Raw genomic sequence first — 12,029 nt, forward strand, 5'->3', positions numbered from 1 at the left:
AAGGGAAGCAAAATTATAGAATCTAAAGCACTTTAATTCAATTTGCTTTAAGACACATACAACGTATTTGCAAACTTTATTTTGCTACAGTTTGGATTTAGAGAATAAGAAGATGAGGAGACATAACTTGAAGGAACCCCAAGACAGCGACTGCTGGGGCGCTGACTCAGTTCTTATATTTACAATGCAGAAAGGGATACCACCATGCAGAATGCTATTTTTCATGATTTTGGCTGGGCACACTTTCTCCATTTTATTATAATTTGCTGCCATTTATTTCCTACTGCAGAAGATCTTGATTATAGTCATACCATGTACTTTTTCAGTGAACTTAGGAACACTTATTTATTTATTTAGGCTGTTCTGCTAAAGAATGCTTAGTGATAAAAAACTGTACTCACAGGGGGACCCGGGGGGCCTGGAAAACTGGGAACATTCACACCTCCCTTCAAACAAAAAAAAAAAAAAGAAAAAGAAAGAAAAAGGTGAGAAACATTTATTGCAACTTATCACAGGAAAATAATTTCATATAATTACCAAAGCGAGTACCTGGATTTTATACAAACTGCTCATTCCATTTCCTTCATTGAATGGTACACCCTTTGGAAAGAGAGGAGATAGAAAATAATTCTTTTTTATATTAATAAGTCTCTCTACCTTTTATTTTTTTACCAAATGATATTTCTCCTAGTTTATTTTAGAACGGGAGTTTGATACTACAAGTGAAATAAAACAATGTATCCGTTTTGGGCTTTTCTAAAGCAAATGTAGGGGGGAAAATGACCAGGAGTTTGAGCTACACCTGCAGCCCAGAGAGACTTTCAGGGGAGGTGTGATGAATGTTCGTGTTTGACAGATGAGACACTAATGCATTCAGAGGAAAATACTATTTGCTCATTAAAATTCAGTTTCTGAATCGCCGATTTATGCTAACTGTTTACAGCCCGCTGACCTGCAGGCTATAACACGGTGGTGCTGATGAAGATGTGAATAGGGAGCAATTTGGCCACTGAAAAGTAATTTTTTTCTACAGTCCCTTTACACTAAAGAGAAAATTAAAGTAAATGGGGAAAATGATGTTGCTCACAGCCCCGTGTGGATGTTTCCACACAAACATATTCTTTAGAATAACAGGGAATAAAACTTCCTAATAAAACGGACCTGTGGGTGGAAAGTTCCAGAATAACTAACACTTAAAGAGAACTAATTCAACAATCTTTAAAGAATCCTACGTTTTGGCATTCGGGAAAAATTTCCAGATAAAAATTATGGCTGGGACCTTTTATCCTTCTTTTAAGAAGTTCCTATAGAATCAATAATCTGCATTTTTCCTTTTTTGGGAGCACCACACTTCAGTTGCAAAACCGAGGAAGCCATCATTTCGCTGTTTTCGGGTGATGGCGGCCAGTGGTGCTCAGTGAACAGGATTTGCATGCATTCAAAACACTAGCGATGGGAGGGAAAATACTCCATTCATTTATTCCTTTATTATTTCTCTCACTCATTTGGCAACTGGCAAACCTCTACTGTATTTTAGTGTGCTGAGTCCTAAAGAGATGAATATTTCTGTCTGAGATTTCTAGACAGTGTGTCTCATAAAGAGACAATATGTAATCTATTTTGAAGAGTGAATAGTTTCGAAGAATTCAGGGGGAGGAGGAAGATTTCTTAACCCAGTGTAAAACATAAGCCCTTTTGTGAACTCATGCTATATGTTGCTTGTTGTGTCCACTGGAGAGAGAGTGACTTTTGGGATTTGAGCCCCACATACTTTCTGTCCTGCTTCTCTGTCAAGGGAACAGGAAAATAAACAAAATGAAGAACAGGTTTAGGAAGACGGAGTGCAAATCTGTTTATGTGTATGAAGTGTGTGACTGCAGGCAGAATAATTATATATCTTTGCTGTCTTCAGAAAGTCACAGACTAATTTTGCCCTTTCTCAGGTGAATTTGGTTTCTTAAAGTATGCCTGTGAGGTAGAATGGAAAAGAGCACATTCAGCCTAGACTAAACCTGTGCTGTGATTTGAGCGTGGCCCCACATGAGGGCAGACTTGCTACAGAGAGCGGTACCTTTCCTCTCTGCCGCTGCCCTGACCAAGTGCACATCTGTCTCAATCGCAAGCATAAAAACACTGATGGCTCTTGTACATTTTATTCACTAGGTGCTATATAGATAGAATTTCTCCACATCTCAGACATCATGGCTGGTAATGAGCACATGTTGCCTAACATCACATTCTGTACCAACTCACAGTGCCAGAAGGGAGCTCTTTTTAAAGCCCCTCTTTTCTGTGACCGGGGCTCATGGAGGTCACATGGCTTTCCCAGGGTCCCCCAGGCAGGACGTGGGGAGTTGGGGCACACACTCAGGTCTCCTGAGTCCAGAGGAAGGAGGCCTATAGTACGCAAATCTGAGTACTTCATAATTGGGGCTGCGCTTAAGGGAAAAACTCAGGTCTCCCCAAAGCTGTGCTTGCTATCATTCATAGGTATCCATAAAAATCAGACACCCTGGAAGCATCGAAAGGTTGTCTGATCTCTTGAGTTATAGAAGTCTCAAGCTGACACATGAATTTAAGTTTTAAAACGGGAGAAACTCACCGGTGGTCCGGGTGGTCCAGGTCTCCCCGGGGGTCCCTCACTGCCCTGCATGGAATATAGAGACCAAAAATCAATGGTTTGCCCATTCTGACACAACGTTTATGAACCAGATTATGCTTGCTCAGAGAGCTGTACTCTGAAATCGATATGATTTTGTTTCAACCTTGCAAAGTCTTATTCAGCTGGGCTTTCCCTTTCACCTGGGAAAATAACATTCCTAGACTACAGGGAAGGTAAACGCCTTTTCCATACCCATTCAGATTTCCACTGGGAGAGCCCCGGGCATGAAGCTTAGTTTCCAATGGGGCCAGACAACCTGGCTGTTCCTGTTCTGGAGTTCAAGTGTAGCCAGGGAAACTCCACTCGGAGTGTGGGTGTGTATGTAGAGAGGGGGTGTAGAGAGGCATTCCTGCAAGCAGTGGCAGGCTTGGGGACTGGGCTTTCTGGGTCATCCCCTCACTTTTAGCCTCAACTCCACCACCTTCTTCTTTTGGGACCCAGAGGCCATCCACATAATTTGACTAAAGGAGAAAAATCACACCCTGTGTTGTGTCTGCAGGAGAGAAAGTTTTTTCACTCCCTAAGGTTCTACTGGACTTTGTAACCAAGTCAGGTACACCCCGTTGAACAGCAGTGACTGTGGTACAACACTGTGTAAGGGAAATGTTCTATACAGTTTAAACAGCCTCAGACATTCTGTTGGCAGGACAAGCAGCCTGAAAATGGAATTGTGAAAAATGAATTCATGAAACTTGAAAAATAGATTTCACTTTTATTTTTATAAAACATACAATGCTTATTGATCCATACTAAGCAAAGCTATTACAGTCCCTTTGGTGCCTTTAACCAGTGTTTCCTGGAACTGTGCTTTTCTTTTAGGATAATAGCCTCATAAAATCTGTAAGTTCCTTCATGTCAGGGCAATCGCAAGAAATGGTTAATTAAAAAAGAATCCAGACAGTAAGAGTCCTACTTATAATGCTCCCAAATTTCAAGGAATTTAAGTCCGTTTCCATGAATTTGATGAAGGAATTTATTCCAATCTGCCCATATTTTTTTTTCGATAACAAAAGAAAGTATCATAAAAACTGTTTCTATCTTTATCAATGAAAAGAAACCGTAAAGTTTTTATTGCAATGGATCTGCCTGAGAATGAGTGACAACAAGTATATTGCATGTTTTCCCAAACTGCTTTGATGGTGGCTATCTCTCTAAGACATGTCATATTCTGCTGACTGCTGGCAGTGTCTTTCAGAGAATTATGTCATAGTTCTCATGAACTATGAGAGGACAACAAACAAGGAAAAATATGTGCCTATTGAAAAGACTCTTTTTTTCCTGGCACAATTAAAAGTCACATTTTCATTCTCGGTTGTGCCGCAAAGCTCATCTCAGTGTGGAATTCCCATTAACTTCAAAAGGCAAATCTCTGACTGAGTATTTCCATAGAGAACAGAGGGAAAAAGGCTGGTGGGATTGGGCAAGTGTCTTGGGAATACTAACAGAAAAAAATATGCAGAGACTATCTAAAATAAGCACATGGCTCCTTTCAAATTTTTTTTTTTTCTTTTTCTTGGAATCCCTTTGCTTCTTGATGCCATCATGCCCCATTTTGGTCATTTCAGGGTAGACACCACTTGAGTTGCTTAAGGGATTCTTGATGCTCACTTCCCGAATCTCAATACCTAGTCTTATGCACTTTTTGGCTGCATGTGTCTGGGCTCACACTGTGGGGCTAATTTAGACGTAACTTGGGTAAATATATGAAGCCCTGGGGCTGTCCTGCCTGAGATTCCTCCGTTGCTGGTCTTCCCTTCAGACCACAGCAACCCATTTGTCCGATCCACCGGACTCCACAGGAAATAAGAGTCCTAATTCCTTAGTGAATTTCCCCTCTGACTCTGGATGGACAGAACTTCTGGACTTTCTCAGCAAGCTGTCTGAAGTTTTGGCACCTGTGGCTGGAACTCCGTGCTACAAACCATGGTACCCGCACCTCTTCAGGAAGCTACCTCCACTCCATGCTTCCACATAACTAGATGCCCAGGGCCTTGAGCCCAATTTGGAATTTTGCTATATGACACCAGTGTTCTAGTCATCCTTTTTCCTAGGAACCTGTATTCAGTCCAGATTTTGTACTTGTTATCTTTCCAAGTCCATTACGAGAATAGCTATTCTCTGACGTTATTCCTACTTTCAGGCTTTGCCTGATTTTATGGATGTGTTAAAGGTCTAACCTTGCCATCCCCCAAGCCCCAATTCAGAGAGTAAGTGAGGCGTTTCCCCTGTACCTTGTCACCCTTTGCTCCCGTGGCACCGGGATGTCCAGTTCTTCCCAACAAGCCCTGTAAAATACAAAACTAAGTGTGTTACAAAAAAAAAAAAAAAAAAAAAAAAAAAAAAAAAAAAAAAAAACAACTAAATGGCCAAAGGCATTGGAAGTTGGTTGCTAAAACTGATATATTTTGAAGGTCATTTGATCCTAATTAAATCAGTCCTAAAAGCTTATATTTCTTTAGGCTGATACAGCAGCTGGACCCTGCTGATAAGCCCTTGCAAGGGTAAAATTTGTATTTGTGGTCGCTTTTTCACCTTGGCCAACCACATTTAATGACCTTAATTGGAACCTTTTGATACATTTAAGAATTTAGCCTTGCTGTTTAAATGGCAATTTACATAACATTATGCCTTCCTAAATGAGCTATAATTTTGGTAGTGATCAACATTCTAAATACTTCAAGATGCGGCAGAATTATCAATGTGCATATTAAGTTATGCGATCTGCATTTTACCAATGGAAAATAAAATTTAATTTTAATTCTTCTTTGAGAATGGATTAGCTATAATTTCTATGGTTCCTTTCACAACTCTTCTCTCCACTTTTAATTTTAATGTACAATTTAAAGCCAGGTTTGTTCTACATAACTGTGTTGAAAGCATAAATGATAAAATTTTAATTAGGGTGAATCTATACTTTAAAACACAAAGGAACATGATCATATGCCTACCTGTGAGGTAAAATACCATTTGCATAGGAACTCACAAGAATTGCTGGAGAAGATGAGACTTGCATAGGGTTGCTAGAGTTAGCAAATAGAAATATGATATTTGGGACAAACTTATGCTAAAACCATTTATTTATGTGAAATTCAAACTTAATTGCATGTCTTGTAATTTAACCCACCACCCTAGATTTGACAGCCCCACATTAGTGACAGGTTGGATTTAACAGCTAAGAGAGGAAAAGAGATTGTTTCAGGAAAACAGTATAAGCAAAGACACAAAGATCACAAAGTTGTGTTTGAGGGACAGTGAAAAAAAGATGTGCTAATTAAAGTAGAGGGTATTTTAATGGATAAATAGGAATAAAAATAAATCGAAGATGATAATCCTTAGCCTACTTTTCCCCTTTAAAAAAATATATTTTTAGTTTATGGTACCTACGAGTGTAAGGGTGTAACCATCTGAATCTCTCTTCCAAAGGTTAATGCCAAAAAAGTGTAACTGAAAAATAGAATGCTCCTTTACATCTAACTTCTATTCAAACAGATTGCTTTCTGGTCTGGTAGAGTCTTGATGACAAGTCTCCATGACCCTGAGGAGCCTTAAAGCAATACTAAATGAAAATCTGAGACGTAAGATGCTACTTTTCTAGGGAAGAGCTGGCAAATCTACAGGTAGAGGCAGAGAACAAGAGACAATGTGGAATTTAGTTCACCCAGCCTCATCCCAGCAGATATGAAGCGTGAGTGGAAGAGCTTTAGCAAATACTCACAGGGGGTCCAGTGGGACCTGGGGCACCTGGAAGGCCTGGAATTCCTTGAAGGCCCTACAAGAAACAGTTCCTATCATAAGTCTGTTACATAGTTAGAAACAAGGCATTTTAGTTGATCAACTATTTTGACTATTGAAATCCAACAACTATGTTGGCTGGAAAACATATATATGATATACAAATGCCCATTTTCAAAGAGTAAGGATGATGAGCTAAAATGCTATGACACAGAATCTGCAACAAACATAATTTAATGCATTTGTTGACTCAGAGAGCGTTTCTGAGCTCACAGAGCCACCCCGCCAACAAGAGCATCACTGAAAATCTGGCTTCGCTAACGCACGGACATACACATTTCAAACTGGCAGAATGCCATCAAAGAAATACATGATTACACCAATGCTTCAGCTGGTGGGAAAATGGAGTATGCTTTATGATACAATATGTAGTTTAGCTGAATGGTTCATTTTAAGAGGAAATTTGGCTCATCGGTGAATTTAAATTTAGAATCCTTTAGTGGCTTAAGCATAAAAGTTAATGAATATCTCCTCCTCCTTTTTCTTGGATTTGTAGAATAATGCTAATTATACTGGATAGCGTTTAAGATACTGCTACATCCATATATTCAAAGAAGAATTGGCAAGATTAACTGGTGTCTTGTGTAATTAATTTCGTTCTTTTACCAAGTGTGTCAACAACAGAATATTAGTTAAATAAGTTACATAAAAGAATATAAAATATTTTGCAACTATTAAAATCATGTTTCAGCAAACTACAGGCTAACATAGAAAACTGATAGTTATAAAATGTTTAGAATAAAGTTTAAATTATTAGAAATTACCAATGCCCTTCATAAAAGATGAGAATGATAGAGTTGCAAAGTATGAAATCTGGAAACTTTGATGTCACACGTGTTTTAGAATTCTGAATTTTCTGATTTTTTATAAAAATAACACTGCTCACACTAGATATTACAGAACATTCCCAGTGGTGCCCAGGGCAGGAACCTCTAATAAACACACAAATATTTCTGTAGCAAAACGTGATATTCTTATCATGTGGGATAAATAGATCGGCTCCATATGATTTCAGGTCAGATTCTGCTGCCAAAAGAATTTCCTGCAAATTTGGGAAAAATATCTAGGGTTTTCAGAGGCTTCTGAGCTTTGGCATTATAGATGAGGGGTGTGAATCATAATATTACTATTACCAGTAGTCCTCCCTTAGCAGTACAAATAGGGATAGCTTTTACCTTTTTAGTACTTTTGTGCATTTCCCAAATTTTCTGTAATAAATTCAGATGACTTCTATAATTAGAAATATTATACTTTTAAACACTCTTGCTATTTCAGATAACCATATCTGAATGATTCCACTCTTTCAGGTTCTAATTTTCTTTACTGAGTAATGTTTTATACTACCAAACCATTCATTGTTATAACAACATTCCTCTGCCTTTTACTGTAATGAAATATGCATTTTTAGACACATTATAAATATTAGGTGGAGTGACCATGGTAAAAACACTGCGTGTTTATTTATGAGAATTATACAGGACCAAGGTTCTCTCGAATCAAGTTCTTTGCATCGGTGTGATCCAGGACCAAGCGCTGCCGGACCTGTCCATTTCATGCCAGATGGGATCGTGTGTTACTTTAGGTTTTCTCATGTGATATGATGTGAAGAAACACTGAAGAGAATGTCCTCGAACACGCTGAAATGCCTCATGAAATGAGAGCTTTGGGCAAAATCTTATGTATGCTTGTGTTAAAGAATGTGGACATGTTCTTTCTTCAGGATGATATAATCCTCACTGACAATGCTGTGTGTGGGTGCACCTGTGTGCGTGTGTGTGCACATGTGTGTATGTGTGCACACGTGCCTGTATGCACACATGCATGGCTGGCAAACACCGGCATGTTGCATTGTCTCTTTTTACTCCCTTACCCTTAACTTATTTATGGGTTTAAAAATTGAAAGTAAACAAATTTCCTTTGCAAATGGTACCTCTAAATGTCTGGAGATTATAAATGCCATACCACAAATTGCTTTATCTCAAAATACCCACATTTCCATAAAATTCTCTCTATATGTACATGTATAAGATATGGGTGTACATAAAATTCTCTTTATATGTACATGTATAAGATATGGGTGTACATATGGATGTATTCTTTTTTTTTATTTTTTGCTACTTTTAGTTTCATTCCTGTATCAGTCTAGAGATGCTGAGTGAGTCTTTAGGTAGTTTAATTTATAAGCTTGGGACTCATTAACCTTTGATGACCACATTAAACTTTAAAATAAACCTTAGTTCATAAATAAAAAAAAATCATTCTCAGCAGTCTTTCTCTGAACAAGCTGAAATTTTGTAGTAAGGGTAAAACTTACTATGGATGCATAAAGGGCAATAAGATAATTTTAGAAGACAAGATGGTCATTAAAGAAGACAAATACAGATTAAAGAGTAGGACAGTCAATTTAGCATATAGTGCCAAACTAAAATACAAAATAGAATTTATTGCATAGATATTCAAGGATCATTAGAGCTAAGTTCTTTCTCTGAACTGATATTTTGGTTTTGCAAGTCCTAGCTCAGTTGCTACCAAAGAATATTTATTTTTCCATTGCTATAATTTATGGTTGACGATATTTTTCATGGCCTATTTATCAATTATTATGCTGAAATATTGTAGGAACATCTTCCTTCCAAGCAAGAATTCACTCTGTGAGAGATAAGTGTGCTCTGTTAGTGTCTTAGAAGTTGCTACTTTGATTTGTGAAACACCTGCAAAAAATGTGAGGATAATGTCACTTTTCTCAGAGCAATGAGCAAATAGGCAGCTCCTCTAAGTTGCCAAACAGATTAAAATGAAGACATAATAATAAGAAGTCCTCAAAGAGATGGAGTGTCCCTCTGCATTTTTTCCACTAAGATTAGAACAGATATCTGAGATTTTGTACAACTAGATATTATATACATATTAAAAATAGTAGTTTACTGGCCAGCTGGAAACGTACATGTTCTCGGTCAAAGTCTCATTCACCTAAACAAGTCAATAAATTATCATTTCAGTTAGTATGTGACTCCAAGTAGATACTACTCATTGAGTCTACCCAAGTAGGTGATATTCATCACTCTCTATGTGTCTGAGTTACTATGCTTTCTTAGCCTTATTCATATAATTCATGTGATATGAAGAAATAACTGAAAAGAATCTTTCTGAAATTGCTACATATAATAATTAACATAATAATAATTTCCCATATAATAAGAGTCTCATGCAAAATTTGGTGTGTGCTCTGTTCAAGAATCCAAAAAGTATACAGTCGTTTGCCTTTCCATGGTTTCAGTCACCCACGGTTGATTGCTGTTTAGAAACACATGAACCTCCTCTGACTTATCTCCAGAAGGTCAATGGCAGCCTAACACCATGTCAAAATGCCTACATTATTCCCCTTAATATCATATAGGCATTTTATCATTTCACATCATCACAAGAAGAAGGATGACTATAGTACAAAAAGACACTGAGAGACACATTCACACAACTTTTATTATAGTATGTGGTTATAATTATTCTGATTCACTATTCGTTATTATTGCTAATCTCCTACTGTGCCTAATTTGTAAGTTAAGCTTAATCATATGTATGTATCAGGAAAAAAAAACACAGCATGTATAGGTTTTGGTACTCTCTGCGGTTTTGGGCATCCATGGGGGTCTTAAAACATATTCCCCACAGGTAACAGGGGTCTACTCTACTTAAGAAAGAGTATACTAAAATAGTGGCATAATAATAATGATGCATTTCAGTTAACCAAGGGAGCAAAGTATCCTGTAGAATCAATCAAAATTAACTTCTAATAAATTCAACTTGGAGTCACTTGTAAAAAACCTTGAATTCCCGTTATTTCCTGATCTTTTTGTTATTACCTTCTCAATTGCCTCTAACACCTACTCCTTGAATCTAGGCAGTTAAAAGCTGTTAGACTATTAATATCAGATACAGGGCTTGTACATTAGTGAAACTTCCTATGGAGCATAAAGAAGCAAATGCTCAATATTTCTTATTTTGAAAATAAAATGCCCTTACTGCTTTATTTATGAATGAAAATAAATGTTGTATTTCTTTTAATTTGGAAAAAAGCAAGCTAATTCTCACAGTTTTCTCGAATAGAATCAATATTAAAAACACTAACACATGGCGACAATTTGTAACATGAAATGTAACTGACTCAAAAAATAGACCTACTTTACACCGTTTTGATTTTCAGTACTACCATCAAGGTTAATATATGCCAGATGGCTTACTTACTTTCATTAAGAATTATTAGCATCAAAACTGTTTAAACTAACAACAATTCATCATCCTAATTGGTTTTTCTAAGAGTTACGGTAAATTATGCAGGAAAAGAATGATATCCTGAGCATCGCCATGGCTTAGAGTCAGAAAATTATAACATTGTCTCCAAAGTACATTTGTCTTTGAACCTTAGTCTAGGGATGAGTAGCTGATCTAAACTAGTTGAATCAGATCCTTTTGATAGTTTTGTTTTTCTCCCAAGAGTATGAAAGTTTGAGCAGAGACACAGACAAACGAAGGTCACTGAAGTTGAATCATGTTACAGCAGTATCCCAGGCAAGTTCTGCTGGGTTTTGGAGCTGTCCCTTGTCCCTAGGCAGGTTGTCCAACTGTCCTTCAGTTCCACTAACTACCTAGGGATTCCTTTCAGTACATCCTGGCTTTTATCTCGAGAGAGTTGGAATTGCTTGTCTGCTACATAAAAAAAACCCATAGGAACTGAGGGTCAACTCTGTGCTTTATTTTCCTTCTCTCAAAAACTGAACCACTGATAATAAACATCAGTTATCATTATTTAAATTGTGTTGAAATTTGAATTTGAAAGAACCTACCTAAATCTTTGTTTTTATTTGATTTGGCATTAAACATGAGCTATAGGGGCACCGGGGTGGCTCAGTGGGTTAAAGCCTCTGCCTTCCACTCAGGTCATCATCCCAGGGTCCTGGGATCGAGCCCTGCATCGGGCTCTCTGCTCAGGGGGAGCCTGCTTCTTCCTCTCTCTCTGCCTGCCTCTCTGCCTACTTGTGACCTCTGTCAAATAAATAAATAAAATCTTAAAAATAAAAAACAAAAACCTGAGCTACAAACAAGTTGATGTTTTTCCTCTGCATCCTGCAAAGGGAGCCAACAGCAGGACCACACTACCAGAGAAGTCTTACCTCATCACCTTTCTCTCCAGGTATCCCCGGGTAGCCCCGCTCTCCTTTGCTTCCCTAAAACGACAAGAAATTCAGCGAGTATACTGAATCCGTTTTGTCATCTTTCAGAACAACAAAAACATCTCTTCTTCATACACTTGGGACATGTAACTTGGACAGAATCAGGGCACAAAAACAATGACCTTTGCAAATGGCTTTTTACACCCCTTTTCCAAAATATTTGTCATAAAAAACTAGTGTGTTTTAAAATTGGTTTTGTTTTCTTCCACACTGAATTGGAAGGAGCACAGAGAGTTGGAGGAGAAACTGCCTTACCTTTGGCCCCTCCCTGCCTGGGATTCCTGGAGGACCCCGTGGGCCTGTATCACCCTAGAGGATGGAGCAGTACAGAAATGAGAGAAGGCACG

The 12,029-nt window shown here is 37.9% G+C and overlaps 1 protein-coding gene across 1 annotated transcript in view; it reads right to left on the reverse strand.

The window, feature by feature from the left end:
- COL19A1 (collagen type XIX alpha 1 chain) overlaps positions 1-12,029 on the reverse strand; it is a 308,387-nt gene that overhangs the window by 38,897 nt on the left and 257,461 nt on the right. The window contains exons 32-38 of the mRNA XM_059399023.1: positions 11,938-11,991; positions 11,623-11,676; positions 6,378-6,431; positions 4,894-4,947; positions 2,603-2,647; positions 550-600; positions 402-446 (exon numbers count right to left, since the gene is read on the reverse strand). Of these exons, the coding sequence (XP_059255006.1) occupies positions 402-446; positions 550-600; positions 2,603-2,647; positions 4,894-4,947; positions 6,378-6,431; positions 11,623-11,676; positions 11,938-11,991 (357 nt within the window). The remainder of the gene's footprint in view (positions 1-401; positions 447-549; positions 601-2,602; positions 2,648-4,893; positions 4,948-6,377; positions 6,432-11,622; positions 11,677-11,937; positions 11,992-12,029) is intronic.

Source organism: Mustela nigripes, chromosome 5 (assembly GCF_022355385.1).
Source record: "Mustela nigripes isolate SB6536 chromosome 5, MUSNIG.SB6536, whole genome shotgun sequence".
Lineage (NCBI taxonomy): Eukaryota > Metazoa > Chordata > Mammalia > Carnivora > Mustelidae > Mustela > Mustela nigripes.